Source organism: Poromitra crassiceps, assembly GCF_964638095.1.
Source record: "Poromitra crassiceps genome assembly, chromosome: 20".
NCBI lineage: Eukaryota > Metazoa > Chordata > Actinopteri > Beryciformes > Melamphaidae > Poromitra > Poromitra crassiceps.
In genome coordinates, this window is record NC_139637.1 from 12,885,522 (window position 1) to 12,901,292 (window position 15,771).

At 46.9% G+C, this 15,771-nt stretch overlaps 2 protein-coding genes across 2 annotated transcripts in view; one reads left to right on the plus strand and one right to left on the minus strand.

Annotated features, from left to right (window-relative positions):
• The window catches only part of prkcz (protein kinase C, zeta), a gene marked incomplete at both ends in the record, with an annotated part of 175,600 nt that extends 171,351 nt beyond the window's left edge, over positions 1–4,249 (plus strand). The window contains one exon of the mRNA XM_083656393.1: positions 4,162–4,249. Coding sequence (XP_083512519.1) covers positions 4,162–4,249 — 88 coding nt within the window. The remainder of the gene's footprint in view (positions 1–4,161) is intronic.
• Positions 4,250–7,242: 2,993 nt separating this feature from the next.
• On the minus strand, positions 7,243–15,581 carry LOC310794424 (uncharacterized protein). The gene is made up of 4 exons (XM_083656426.1): positions 15,427–15,581; positions 14,226–14,373; positions 12,735–13,201; positions 7,243–8,103 (listed from the first exon to the last, which is right to left on the minus strand). The coding sequence occupies exons 1-4, from the start codon at positions 15,549–15,551 to the stop codon at positions 8,031–8,033; spliced, it is 813 nt and encodes a 270-aa protein (XP_083512552.1). The 5' UTR covers positions 15,552–15,581; the 3' UTR covers positions 7,243–8,030.
• Positions 15,582–15,771: the final 190 nt, after the last annotated feature.

Consider the following 15,771-nt stretch of genomic DNA (forward strand, 5'->3'; position numbering starts at 1 on the left):
GCCAACAGAGCGAGGGGAGGCGGGGGAAAGGCTTTTGTTGTTGCGTGCCAGCTCGCTGTCTTATGAAATGGCGCCCGGGCACGGACACCTTTTACGGCGGCGGCCCTTTTTGGCTCGTCGTTTTGGAGACTTGCATGTATTGTGGCGTATCGAGGACCGATTTTGTTTGAAAAAGGTTGGTGACCAAAACGTCACAAAATAAATTCTTATTTGCAAGTTTGGACGTGTGCAGGACTCCCTTTTTACGTATTGAGGACCAGGACATATTACATGTAATATATTACTTTTAGCAGTAACTCCATATAACTTATTACCAATAGGATTTCAGTCATATTATAGCAGTTACTTTGTCAAGTAATCAGGGACGCTGGAACTCCTTTTAAGTAGGGGGTGCTGCAAAGAAGAGACTCCGAGGTCGGATTTCTTTTTTAACGTTTCTTGGACGTTTGGATGTTTTTTTTTAGCCATATTTAGAGGAATATCTCATTTTAAATTAGGATTATACAGTTGTGATGTCATTATTCAGTATTTTCTCCTTTTTCTCAATCACTTTCATGTCACCACCTGCTCTCCCTTTTGGTCATTTTACACCACAACAGACAGCAACACAGTTAGAAACACTGAACTTATTGTGATGTCATTCGAGCAATTGTACGCCGCGGCACAGAACCGGCCCGCCCATTATTCTAGTAGTAAGATACTCTTACACTTTTATCAATTTGTGACATTCGACGTGTTCCAGGAGTGATTTCTTGATGGGGTTAGCTGTAATTTACCTTTCCCTTGTATCCACTTTCCCTCAACCTCCCGCGTCTACTTCTAGGTCAGTTAGTGATTTCCTACATTTCCCAGAATGCCTTTAGAGAGCCTTGCCGAGACGTATTGCATCCGGCTGGGTTTTATGTGCGAGAGGTGGAGGTGGAGAGAGTGATAACGATAGTGTTAGTAACGGCAAGAGAAAAAGTCAGAGTACAGGCTATACTGTTGGTGGAGAAATATTTGCGTCTTGTACAGTGTATTTCTCCCTGCGTGATTGTAGATGGGTACAAAATGGAGATGATATTGACACAAATGATCCGTTTCAGCCTCCAGAATATCCTTGTGTTGCTCTACCCTGCTCCTGCTGTTTCCTCTCTGTTTTACTCTCCTCTGCATCTGGTGCAGCTTTTGAGCCGTGCCTGGGAAGAAAAAAACGTGGGGCATTATTTGCGCTGGTGACCGCGCTGTTTGTTTTGGTCCATTTCCCAAAACCTTCCCTCCTCCCTTTTGTGTCTCCCTTTCGGCGGTCTCTCTTTTTGCCTCTCTACTCTTACCAAGATAGAAGCTCCACAATGGAGACGCGCTATTCTCCACTTCTAATTGTTATATTGGTTGTTGACATTGGTATCACAACCTCCTCCTACTCGCATGAGGTTGGAGGGAAGGGGGGGAAAAAACAAACATTTGTTTCATCACTATTCCAGTCCACAAACCGAGCGATAGACGCTGCAACCGCTTCATTCACTCCGTCCTCGTGTTCTATGTGGGTGGGATTTGCAACCTGTTCGGCATTGCTGTTGCCCCCCCCCCCCCCCCCCCCCCGAACGGGAGACGACCCCCACCCACCTGGTACACCGGGGGGGGGGGGGGGGGGAGTCCAACGAACGCACCTATTGTTTTAACTTCAAAGCCTTCCACACAGAGCCTCAAGGGGAAAAGCCTCTCACCCTTCTCCCAGCGAGAGGCCTCCTTTTCTGGGCTCCAGTTCCTCGCCAACCCCCCCCCCCCCTCCACCACCACCACCACCACCACCACCACCACCACATACACACACAGATGACTAAACAACCTGTTGCTGCAGGAAAAGAAGCCGGCGTCGTTGCTAAGGGAGCGCATTTATTTTTACCCAGCCTCTCTGATGCCAACTGAAGGGTTTCACTCCATTTCCCCATGATTACAGCTTTGTTAATGGAGGCGACACACTCTGAGGGGGGAAAAAAAGCAGTGAGAGTAGTCTACATGATGTTCTCTCCGCCTGCCTTCGCTTCCCATACTGGGCAGCGAGACGCCATTTTTACTACGCTCTGAAGATGAACTCTGAGAGCAACAAACCAGCAGATTTAGAGCAGCATATAGTGGCTGGTTGAACAGGAACATGACTGCTTTTTAAAGCATCAACCCACTCTCAGGTGGGGTTGCAGCTGATGCACAATTGTGGGTTTGTACGAGCACATCCCAACAACAACAACAACAACAACAACAGAGACGAGGTATAGGAACAGGGCGCAGAGCAGATTCAAAGGTATGGGAGCCAAGTACAGTACAGACCTGTAAAAAAAAAAAAGAATTGTTCATTTCTATTTCAGCACAGTTATGCCCTATTGACTATTGAGTATGATCCAAACCAACCAAAGGACCGCAAAAGGAGTATTGTTGCTAGCCAGCGAAAGACCAAACTGTAACACTAGCAATAATAGGCCAGTTGAAGATAGGAACGTGGCTCACCTAGTAGTAGTACAAAGGCGCGTAGTCTTTGGCGTGGCCGACCCACGTTCGAATCCAACCCGTGGTCCTTTGCCGCATGTCATCCCCTCTCTCCCCTCACCCTTCCTGTCTGCTACTGTCCTATCGAATATATATATATATATATATATAGGCAAAATGCCCCCAAAAATAATCTAAAAAGAAAAGAAACCCAACTACGGTACTCTAGGAGTAGGGTTTAGAGAAATGGGAAAGAAAGAGCTTTTATGCTGGGTCAGATGTTTGAAGAAGGGTTCCTGGTGCCTAAGTCACATTGTCTTGACTTAGGCAAAAATAAAACTGCCTAAGTCACATTGCTTGACATAGGCCATTGCACTACGAGGCAGGCAGGAACAGCGTGATCTTTTCAATTAAGGACTTAGGCCATTTTACTAGAGGTGGCCAGCATCACGAAGAGATGATTTAGGCAAAAATATCATTTTCCTCAAAAAAGTGACTTAGGCAATTATTTTAAGAGGGTGACGATATACAAGATATTACCAGGAGATATAACGGATAATAGTTTAGATATAAAAGAAAAACGGGAGATGGATTCTATCATTTCAGATGAAGATTGGGAACGGTCATGCAGGGAAGGACAAGTAGCCCCATTTGGAAGGAGTTTGAATGGAAGGTCAAGATGAGATATTTCACGACTCCTCTTATCACGTCAAAAATTTGGTAATGCCTCGGAAAAATGCTGGAGGGGTTGTGGCCTGGTAGGTAGATCATGTACACATATTTTGGGACTGCCCGAAATTAGAAGAATACTGGTAAAATATACAAATGGAAATTAAAAGGTTTTAGATATCGAATTGCCCTTAGAACCATCTTACTACTTATTAGGAATATTGCCAGAAGGTGTAGAGGACAATAATTTGACACGAATACTGAGAGTTCTTCTGCTAACTGCCAAGAAAATGATTACAATCTCCTGGCTGAGGCTGCAGCCCCCCACGGCAGCACAATGGAGGGAGAAGGTTAAGGAGGTCTGCCGAATGGAAGAAATAACTGCAAGGTTACAACTAAAGGACAGATGTATTCATGAATAGATGGTTCCCAGTTTTCACATCTTTTTTTTCTTTGACTGATGGGGATCTCGGGGCAATGAACTATGAGCTGCTGTCTCCATTTTCAGTTTTCCTCTTTTTTCTTTTTAATATGGGCACCTCTGCTTCCTTTTTTCTGTATTCATAAAATAATCTTAATATTTCACTATGTGATCTGAGAACCACGGACATTGAGAGGACATACAAATCAGACACATGTACCTGTAGGATGCTTTATCTGTGAACCTATGACTGTACAATATGATTGCACTTGAGAAAAGGAAATACAAATAAGTAAAAAAAAACAATTAAAAGAAAAGTAAAAAACAAGAGAAAACCAGTCACCATTGATTTCAGTTGTACTGTGCTGAATTTGAAGATCAGCTCCTTGGAAATGCAACCGGAAAACAAAACATGGATCTATCTCCCCACAACATTTTTTTTAGGACATTTTATTAGTTCTGACTCTTCAGAAAAATACTGTTCATGAGCAGCTTCGATCCCAAAGTATCGGTATTTGCCTTCAACAACCCATACCAGTCTAATCTCATTTGTGATAAAACAATGCCTCCAATCTTAATCTCTCTCTCTCTCTCTCTCTCTCGCTCAGGGATGCCATCAAGAGAATAGACCAGTCGGAGTTTGAGGGATTTGAATACATCAACCCCCTGCTGCTATCCACAGAAGAGTCTGTATGAAGGAGAGAGCAGCTTCCTCCTTCGCCCACCCACTGTCTGTCCAAGCTGCCGTCTCAGCCAAAACCGACTAGCTAGCCAACTCTGTAAGGCGACGGAGAGGAAAGGACAAGAGGGAGGACAAACCTCCTCCCACCCCCCCCCCCCCCCCCACCCCCCTCCTCTCTGACCCATCGACAAGCCTCGAGGGCAAAAGACACAAGTGTGCGATTCCTTTTCTCGGTGGCTCCGCCTCGTTTTGCCCCGGTAGCACCAAACTATTCTTTGGTGGCAAAAACAAACAAAAAAAGACACTGGGAGAACACAAGAACATTTCCCCCAACTCAGTTGTTACGTTTGTCTTCCCTTATTTCCTTTGGCGTCATTCCTTTCTCTCCTCCCGACGACGTCCATCGTTGTGTCAAAGCGCGCCTGCTGGCTTTGGTCATTTTGAACGGAAAACGACTTCATCCTGTGCCTGCCGTCATGAACAAGCGCGTCAAACCCGTCTCTCGCATCCCTGGATGAAATATGACAGTTCTGTGTTTAGAACTTGAAAATGTATGTGCACTTTTTTTTTTTTTTTGTTAACTGCTTTTTTTCTATCTTGTATAGAGGGGGGGGGGGGGGGGGGGGGGTGATGCCTCGAGCGAAACAAGAATGTACAATGACAAAGAAAAGATAAGTTATTGTGTATTATAATGTAGGTAGTGAATCCAAAATTGACGATGCCTTTTAATTGATGCAAGTGGCACATATTCATGCATAACCACAAAGTTTATTCTTTTTTTAAAGATCCTACAGCAGTTGATTTTCACCAACAACAGGGGGGGGGGGAGAAACAACCAACTGGGAGACAACTTTTTAAGTTAAGAAGTGCCTCAAAGTTCCAATTATTTACCATGTCTCTGAATGCACTTATCTGTTGTAGAAGATCTCTTTACCCCGTCATGGGATCAGTTGGAGAGCAACTGAAACATGTATCTTAGTCTCTGCCATAGTTGGACTAAACGTTGTCAAATCTCTGAACAGAGTCGATCTCTCTGGAGCATCGTAGCCTGCCACAGTCCTGACACAAGAGTCAATCATTCAGTTTTTAACAAATCAATCTTGAAATAGAAAAGAAAGAAAACCGTATAAAATGGTATACGATTATTTAATGGTTCTGACTGGTCTTGGTCTTTTAATGCACAGGAGTAGCCTGCACTACCCCTAAATCGGAAATGACTAGAACCGGTGGGCACGAGTGGAAAGGTAATTTCAAAAATGCCAATGATGATGGGTAAAGCTTGTTATGTAGGCACTGAATAGGTAAACATTGTATACTGCTCGCCAATGGGTTTCTGAATGCCAAATTCATATGATATGTATAGCCTATCCTGTTTAAAACACATCACATGCAAAGGATGCTGGGTGTTTTTACACAACATCCTCCATACGATGCTGGATTTGGGGCGCAGCGCGGAGGAAAGGTGTTAAAGCTGCGGTATACTTGTCGCGGAATGGAATTTTGAGAGTTTCGTACGGACAAAAGGAGGAGTCGCCGCGTCGGCGTCAGCCTCCACAGTGTAGGGCTACACGAGCTCTACTGGCCGAACTGGTCGGATTCTTCCACACCAGCTGCCGCTGCACGACCGTCTGCGATCGATCGCAAAAATATATCACGCAACGATTGGTTGCGTTATGAAAATGTGCACACCCATTTGTACGCCGCAACGTTTTAAACCAGGTTTCTATTTTGGGCAAGTTCGACTGCGTCACAAGTATACCGCCGCCTTTATTCACAGTTTGTAGGCATTGCGTTCGCAATCCAATTTAGGAAGCTTGTATTGTCGATATAGAGGGGATGTGATGAAACACATGCACAACACTTCTGTGAATACATTATTCAACTGAGTGCACTGATAAAAACGCGTTCCCCGTTAACAGAAATAACAATTTGCCTCTGAAATGAGCTCATGTAGATTTGAACATCTGTGCGCTTCCCAGGAATAAAAGAGCTCCTCTTTTGGACGGGAATTATTTGATGAAATCTGACCCGTGCTAATTTGATAACGACGTAATAGGATTAATTAGTTGGTCTCGAGTCAAAGGGTCTCAGTTTGCCGGAGGGGGCCGGCATGGGCGGGGGAAGAGATGAGGATGGAGGAGGAAGATAGGAGGAGGAGAGATAAAGAGGCGGTTGGATTTAGTCCACAAGTACGAACACCCACCCACACACACACACACACACACACATTTTTAAGAAGCTGGAAATCATTTTAACAGCAAGGGGAAGTTAACTTCCCCCCCCTCAACGCCATCTCCTTTGCTGCTTTTTTATTAATGTCACATGTTTTTTTGTTTGATCTTTTTTGCACACCAGGTAATAACGTGACTTTTTTTTTCTTGAGGGACCAATGGATGAACTGGGAGTCCTTGAAATCATATCACACAACAGTAAAGGCCATAAAAAAAAAATCTGAAAGAGAATCTTTTATTTAAAATACGTCAACGTAGTCCATGATTTTGTTCTAACATTATGCTGGTTGGATGTGCTTAATTCTGCTTTAACGCATCTTTGTAAATATCTGTAATTATTAAAAATGATACTGGTTTTCCGTGAACAGAGTCCCTCCTTTTTGCAGACGACGGCAGGAAAATCTTTGCAGATGCTAAATACCAGTCTGTATTTCACGCCTGGGAATTGGCTTTGCAGCAGACTAGGAGATGCAGCTCCTTAGATCTCTGATCATTAGTTAATGAGTTAATATTGAGAAATTGCCAAAAAGGTAATTTGCTAATGTCCGTGTATCATCATTTGCTATATGTTCATATGATAGGGGGAAAACAACTGAATTATTTACTATAAATTGATGTGGAAAATTTCCAAAGCAGGATATGGTGGATGTCATCAAGTCAGACAGATTCCAGATTGCATACATTATGGCAAGTGTACAATACATATTTATTTGCAGTTCGTTGTGCAAGATGACCATACATATGGAATGCATCTATACCATAGCTTCCAACCACATATGGAGAAAATAGATATGACAATGATTTATACATTTTACACCTTTTACAATTAAAACAAATGAGGTGCAGGCCTACATTTTTACCTAATGGTGCATTGTCTTGATTAACATACTGAAAGCTGCAGGATTCCCAACCTAACCTGATCTTACATGGCTTTGTGAGGAGCGCATGGTGTGGCTAACGGCCCGACGACCACACCGTACGCTCAAGCTACGCGGCGCGGAGGCAGTTTCATTTCAGCGTCCTTGTTAACAGGCGAGGCGTGGCGTGCGGCAGGTGTGATCGGTCTCGCCTGTTAACAGGGACGCCGAAATGAAACTGCCTCCACGCTGCGTTGCTTCAGCGTAGCTTCGGTGTATCGGTGTGTTAGGGGCGGGGCGGGTGTGTCACGATCCTCTGGAACCAGCTGGACTCAAAGGCATTGGTTGAAAATGAAAGTGGCCATGATGTAAAATCCCATGATGCTTCCATGACGTAAAAAGAAATAAGACGTAGTACAGTAGTGTGGTGTCCACTCCAGTTGGGCTGAAAACCAGCATCTAATACAATGAATGAATGAATTATGAATGAATGAATTAGGTCTAAAACACGCCTCTCAAAAGCCATCCCATGGCCAGTGGCAAGCCCCTGTAACATGTCAGTGACACAGTGTTCTCTGCAAACAGCTGATCCCTTGGGCGTCACTTGTTGCCATATGTCATTGTCGTGGTGGTGTAGTAGGGCGTAGTAGGGTGTAGGGCGTGGGTGTTACTCCTACCGACTGGAGAGCAGCCAGCTTCCTGTGGGCTCACCAGCTCATGTCCACGTTCAGCTCCGACAGACACTGGGCCAGGTGAGCGTCACGGTCCATCTGGGTGAACCTGCACGGAGAGCCAGGAACAAGAGATCTACTGTTTACTGCCGACACAGTGAGCATACGATCTGTGCAGGACCAGGACTTGGACTGGGCCTTTTGTTTTTTTACTCAAAAACAGGTCTATTCCCATGTAAATTATGTCTATTATTGACCATCAATTCCAATAGGAAGAATAGAAAGTGTGGTAATAGCTTGGAAAGAAGTGGGCTAGAAAGGTGGAACAGAGAATTGGATGATTATGTATAGTTTATGCTTCATAAACAGTCAAACAAAACCGGGAAGACAACAGGACGCAAAGACAATATGAGGGTTAATAAGAGCTCAACAGTCACATGACTATATATATAAATATATATATATATAAATATATATATTTTTTTTTAGGGTTTTGATAGTAGCACACATCCCCAAGGAAAATGAGACGACAAGAGGAAAGACGCACAGAACTTCAGAAATAAATCATGTGACGAAAAGTGCCCTTTTCCCCCTAATGCCACTGTCTAATAGAGAGGCAAAGTGACCGCCTACTTCCTGCTTCAGCACTGTACCAGAGATTTTCATCCGCCATTTATTTTCCCATAGACATTTCGTCAAATGCTTATAAAAATAGTTTTACTTCGTCAAACCAAACGATTCAGCTATATTTAGAAACGGGAGAGACCATAGAACATTCCACTCGGAGCAAAACTTAAAAAACTACAATCGAAAAATATTTTCTTTAAATCTGCAATTTTTTTGTACGTTTTGGTCTGAGTGAAATGTTATGCGATCTCTCCTGTTTCTAAATATACCTGAACCGTTTGGTTTGAACAACAAGTAAAACTATTTTGATAAGCATTTTACGAAATGTCTATGGGAAAATAAATGGCGGATGAAAATCTCTGGCACAGTGCTGAAGCAGGAAGTAGGCGGTCACTTTGGCTCTCTATAGACAGGGTTTCGCTGAAAAGTTAGGTTAGTATTTGAAGGGCTTCGGTATAAATATATATATATATACTGTATATATCCGCCACTTTGCAAAAAAACAGTGACTGGCGTGCAGTGTTGGGTTAATAAATGCACTACCCGGGCGCCCGGAATGTGAATTTCTTTTTAGGTATATGCAGACTATATTGACGTGTGTGTGTGTGTGTGTGTGTGTGTGTGTGTTTGTGTGTGCACATATGGAGAAACAAGGAGAGGCAGACAGAGGGAGTAAAAAGCCTTCTCCCTCTTCTCTCTCTCTTTCTCTCTCTCTCCATTCAGACAGAAGTAAGCATTGTTTGTGGTGGCGACCTGCAGAGAGAGAGTACAGTGAGGTTGTGTAGCCAGGGCCAAGGTACACACAGTGCCTGGCTAAAGAGCAGCCGGGCAGGGCCAGGACAGCACAAAGAGCAGCCTGTTTGGAGCGAGCCGGACCCGGGCCTGTCTTCACCTCGTGCCCGCGCCTCACCACTCCATCGCCTCCGTCTTCACCTCGTGCCCGTGCCTCACCAGACCCGGGCCTGTCTTCACCTCGTGCCCGCGCCTCACCACTCCATCGCCTCCGTCTTCACCTCGTGCCCGCGCCTCACCACTCCATCGCCTCCGTCTTCACCTCGTGCCCGCGCCTCACCACTCCATCGCCTCCGTCTTCACCTCGTGCCCGCGCCTCACCAGACCCGGGCCTGTCTTCACCTCGTGCCCGCGCCTCACCAGACCCGAGCCTGTCTTCACCTCGTGCCCGCGCCTCACCAGACCCGGGCCTGTCTTCACCTCGTGCCCGCGCCTCACCAGACCCGGGCCTGTCTTCACCTCGTGCCATGCCTCACCAGACCCGGGCCTGTCTTCACCTCGTGCCCGCGCCTCACCACTCCATCGCCTCGGCAAGCTGACTTTCTGACCCATCTGGATTAATAATTTACTGTTTCTGCTGCTCTGTCTCTCTCTCTCTCTCTCCGTCTGTCTCTCTCTCTCTCTGTCTGTCTGTCTCTCTCTCTCTCTCTGTCTGTCTGTCTGTCTGTCTGTCTGGGCGCTGTACGAGAAAGCGACCACTGCTCCTGGCCTGCCCCCCGGAGGAAAGGACATGCCTGGATGGGTTAAATGCAGAGGACACTTTTCACCGGCCACCGTCAGCATGAGTGTGTTGTGGCCGCATGCATGTGTTGTGGTGTTCGTGTGACAATAAAAGACGGGGCTTGTCCCGTTACGAGAGTTTTTTTGTCTCTCTGTCTATCTGTCTGTCTCTCTCTCTCTGTCTGTCTCTTTCTCTCTGTCTGTCTGTCTGTCTGTCTCTCTCTCTCTCTCTCTCCCCCCCCCTTGTGCTTGTTTATGTGAAGTAGCAGCATGGGGCGATATGCAACATTTGCTAACTTTGCATGTGGGAGCTTGCTCGCAGTCATGATACCACGACCATTTTGACTTTCAACAGAGAGTTCTAATCTTGGCGCTGCCTACAAACACGAGGGTCGCAGGTTCGAGCCCCCGTGTTGCCTCCGGCTTGGTCGGCCGTCCATACAGGCACAATTGGCCGTGTCTGCGGGTGGGAAGCCGGATGAAGACGCGGTGGACTGCCAAGAGCCAGCTTGAAGCCACAGTCTGTCTTCAACCATTCTTTTTTTTCCTTTCCTGAAAGGCAAGATTAGGTTAAAAATGACTTTCAATGAGTTTGCTAATTGGCCATATACTAATGTACATTTTCTTATATTTTCATATGAAAATACCCATACTTAAGACACCATGGTTGCGTCCTGGTGGCTGGAATATTCAGTTTGGAAGAATCTGGAATGTGACATCTCAAGATTGTGCTCAAAGCGTTTCACAGTGGCTGGATTCTCCAACCCCACTGAGGATGCAGCAGGCTTCTTCTCTCTCCATGCTTCTTCTGATTGGAACCTGCATCTTCATGTCCCACCCCCAAAACATCCTGTTTCCACCACAAGTACCTCCAATTATGAGTGCAATGGAAACCCAGCTTGCAGAGGGCTTCGGTTTTGTGATATTCAATATTGAATTCAGTCTTGCACAATGGTATCGGAATAGTACTGAGATTTTGGTTATTGTGACAACGCGAGCTAGCCCCCCCCCCCCTGAAAAGACCTGTTTCCCCCTGCTTCCACCCCCCCATTTCTCCCCAATTGTACTTGGCCAATTTCCCCTGCTGCCCCGGGCACTGCTCCACGGTGCCGGTCTGGGTAGAGCCGTAGACTAGCACCATGCTTCCTCCGACACGTGCAGTTGCCAGCCGCTTCTTTCGCCTGATAGCGGGGAGCTTCACCCGCAGGACGTGGCACGTGGGGAGGATCACGCTATTCCCACCAGTTCCCTTTCGCCCCGAACAACCAGAGGAGGCGCTAGTGCAGCGACCAGGACACATACCCCTAATCTGGCTTCCCACCCGCAGACACAGCCAATCCTGCCTGTATGGACGCCCGACCAAGTCGGAAGTAACACGGGGGGCGCGAACCTGCGACCCTGGTGTTGGTAGGCAGAGAATCTACTGCTACACTACCCGGACGCCCAAGACGTTGTGAAATGGAGAAATGGAAGAAAACAAACATTGAGAGAACATCCAGAGAGAGTGAATGGATGGAACATCAAGTACCGGTAAGTCCTGTAGTTCAGTGGTTCTCAAATGGGGGTCCGGCGACCCCCAGGGTTCCTTGAGGGGGTTTCCAGGGGGTCGCCAGCCAATATGGGGGGTCATGTATTTTCGCTATAATTCCATTCATAAGTAACACAATGACTATTTTGGTCATGGGTTTTATACACTTTCTGTAATAAAAGATCTAAATGCATCGATCTTATTATCATATGGGGGACTGTGGGACAAAATGCAGGGACTACAGATGCAAATTAGCTCTTAGCTATCTCTGGTACAATATGTTTATTGTGTACTGTCCCTGCTCAAATAAACAATAAAGATAAAATCCTATCAAATGGGGGTCCGTGGTCTCATTTTTGTCAGTTATGGGGTCCTTCATGTGAAAGGTTTTGAGAACCACTGCTGTAGTTCATCCAAATCCCCCTCCAGTCGCCCTTCTGGTTCCTTCAAGTCACGAGCACCAGAGATGGAGGATGGTGGGAAAACGTGGAGGATGTGGATGTTGCCGGAAATGAGAGGAACAAACTGCAGCGGAAACATGAGGCAGATCATCGTCATCCGGCTGCACCCAAAAGTTCTCACTTTCACAACGTGAAACGCGTAGAGAACATGGCAGCGTAGAGAACATGGCAGCGTAGAGAACATGGCAGCGTAGAGAACATGGCAGCGTAGAGAACATGGCAATCTGTTGACGGAATTGAGAAATGGCAGGGCGAGAGGAAGAGGTCACAATGCGTTTTAGAAGGAAAGCCCTCTCCATCCACACGAGCGTTTTCCGCTGCGTTTCAGGAATAATCCCTGTCCAACTAAGACGCCTGAAGATGCGTATCACATGACCACTCATGTACACTGGGCATGAGATCACATGACCCTTCATGTACACTGGGCATGAGATCACATGACCCTTCATGTACACTGGGCATGAGATCACATGACCCTTCATGTACACTGGGCATGATGACAGGGGTCATAAACGCGGAGGTAGTGTACGTAGCAAAAGTGATGTGGTTTAAATGGAAAAGGGGTCAGTGTGGACGCAGCCTTATGAAAAAGAGGAGAGGTGCGGCTCTTACCCGGCAGGGAACAGCAGCAGACACATAGGGCAGCTGGGCAGCCCTCCTCCTCCTCCTCTGTCCTCAGCCTCCTCTGCACTTCCACTCGCTCGGCCGTTACAAATCGTCCCCTGGTTCGCGAGAGACTGCCCTTTGATCAGTCTGCTCCCCTTCCTCTCCTCCTCCCTCCTCCTCCCCTCGTCCCCCCCGGCGCTCCGAGGTGGCGGGAGGAACGCCGACGTGGAGGGCTGGTTCTCCAGGACGATCGGCGGAGGTCTTTGGGCGAGGGCCGGTTGGACCTGCAGACTCTGGGTGTTTGCTATGGGTCTGGTCTGTGCTGGCACTGGGTCCTGATGGGAGGAGTTGAGACTGACAGGGCCTGGGCTGGGTGGAGGACTTGGAGCAAGTGGAGAGGGTTCGGGGAAGGGAGCGATATCTTCGTTGAGGTTGCACCACTGCTGTTCGTCTAGCTTATGTCTTGTCGGTCTCTGAAATGACATGGAAAGTAAAACAGGATATCTGCAGGTATCGCAAAAAACAAAACAAATAAGGCAGCGTTCACACAGGACGTATGTGAACGCTTTGGAAATCATGTAGAGAGCGCTTCCGTTGTGCACAAAACACAGCGCACGGAGCGTTTTTTTTGTGTGTGTGTGCTTTGTTTTCTTTCCCCCTGCAATCGCGTGGTGCAGTACAGTTCAGGACACAACGATCACACGGACGGCAGCCGGCTGGTTTCGTCTGTTTGATGTTGTAGATTGTGAACATGAAAGCCAGATTATTGCCAATTCTGGGATCAGCGGAGGTTGAAGATCCCTCTGGGAGGAGAAGAGATAGGAGTGAAAAGACGAGCAGCGCGCTTTTCCTCCAAAAACACTAGACTCCACCAGCGCTTAAACGCCAGGCGCGTTCCTTGAAAGAGGAGTGCGCTTAGCGCGTCCTTACATAGAGAATGAATTGCAGAAAGACGCTGGTGGCGGCTCAAAAACCGCGTTGGGTGTGAACAACAGCTAAGAGGCGGTATTCCCTGCCTACCAACACGAGGGTCGCAGCCCCCCTCCCTCCTCTGTGTTACCTCCGGCTTGGTCAGGCGTTCATACAGGCACAACTGGCTGTGTCTGCAGGTAGGAAGCCGGATGAAGGGTATGTGTCCTGGTCGCTGCACTAGTGCCTACTAGTTACTCTGGTCAGCTGGGGGAACCTGTTCGCAGGGGAGGGGAACTGGGGGGGAATAGCGTGATCCTCCCACGCGCTACGTCCTCCCATTGAAACTCCTCGCTGTCCTAGTCGTCTACAACTCTCCCCAGATCGGCAGACGGGGTGGACCAACGACCAGGACAGCAGGCGCGATTGGCAAAGTGCAATTGGGGAGAAAACCTGGGGGGGGGGGGGGGGGGGGGGCGGGGGGATCAATGGATGTGTGTATCTCTCGGCTGATGGTAGTCTCTCTGATGCGAGTCTTTTCTGAGTTTCATCGTATGCACAACAGACCAGCACACGATGCTACCTTACCACAGGAGATGGATTAGGAAGATCAGGAACAGGGTCCCACTGCTGCGTGTCCAAGTGTGGCTGAGCAGACCTCAATGTCAAGACCCAGAGGCGTTCCACTGCAGGCAGCTCCTCTCTGTTCCACCATGCTCCTGAAGGAACCGATGACCTGCACAAACCATAGCAAAATACAGTGTCACTCAGGTGCGTGTGTGATAGTGAACATCACATACGCTGCATAGTCTATTATTATGATATTACATGATTCTGTTTCCTTCTCTGGTGGAACACCTATTTTAGAATTGAACTAATGACAATTGATTGTCATTTAAATTATATTGCTTGACTTCAGAGAGTAAATAATATATACACACATATGTGTGTGTGTGTGTGTGTGTGTGTGTGTGTGTGTGTGTGTGTGTGTGTGTGTGTGTGTGTGTGTAGGTGTGTGTGTGTGTGTGTGTGTGTGTGTGTGTGTGTGTGTGTGTGTGTGTGTGTGTGTGTGTGTGTGTGTATATATATATATATATAAAACAGATCAGTATTCACAAGTTACTAGTCTCGGTTTCCAGACGTTTGGTGAGCGGGGAACACGGATTAAGACTGAGAGCTGAGTCTAACAAGTTACAGGACTGGTGGCTGTCTATGCAGTGGTTCTCAAATTGGAGTCTGGGGGCCCCTCCTGTTGCACCTGCGCCAGGTGCACCCAATCAGAAAAACTTGGCCCAATTGTTGAGTTGCAATGGAATCAAATAACATAATCATGATATGGGGGGGGGGGGGGGGGGAGGCCCACTGTCTCATACTTTGAAAACCCCTAGGATAGAAGTCGGCATGTACACGAAATCCACAAAGCAGCTATAAAATCTCAGGCTTCGAATCGGCTCGCCTGTCAGTCCTACCATGTCCTTCCTCCCAAATACACAGCGTTATTCTAACAGGTGGAACTTAGTGTATCACTTCTATGCCGAACCTTCCATTTATGTCTTAAATCATGGTCTACGCGTGTACCTTTTCTGACAATTCAGACAACCATAAACTGACAGATTTCTAACGTTATATCGATCTCCTTGTTAAGTCACTAGAACGGGACTGTAACGTTACCACTGTCTGCACTATTACTGATCTATGAAAAATGCATGATGATTGTGTTTTGACCAGACTACAGTCTGGACGAGAAGGCTCCAATGATAATAAAGTGATAATCAAAAGTGATAGCCACCCCTCAGTCGCTGCTGGAATGTCACTGGAGCTAGTTAACGTTTTCCTAGACGATATTTCCACTTGGTGCTCTTCGACAGCAGACTTCTTTCTTTTAAGTTTGGACTTGAAATAGTTTTCAGCCATATAGCCTATCTATCGTTTCGTTTAGGAACAGTTTCGCTACGGCAGCGCGGCACAGTCAGGCACGGACACTTCCTGGTTGACGTCACGGAATTATAGGATTACATCCAATCAGAAACGGTCTCGTTCGTGCAAAAAAATTAAAATCACACCCAGGTGGTTGAAGTAGTGTCCTCTAGTAATTGTAGTCACAGGGACCATGTACTGTGCAGCATTGTAGTCA

Excerpts from the sequence above, each read along its gene's own strand:
- LOC310794424 (XM_083656426.1), bottom strand. The coding sequence starts at position 15,551 with ATGGCTGAAAACTATTTCAAGTCCAAACTTAAAAGAAAGAAGTCTGCT. Across the intron at positions 14,374-15,426 it reads ATTCCAGCAGCGACTGAGGG|GTCATCGGTTCCTTCAGGAG; the intron begins GTGGCTATCACT and ends TGGTTTGTGCAG. Across the intron at positions 13,202-14,225 it reads TTCCTAATCCATCTCCTGTG|AGACCGACAAGACATAAGCT; the intron begins GTAAGGTAGCAT and ends ATGTCATTTCAG.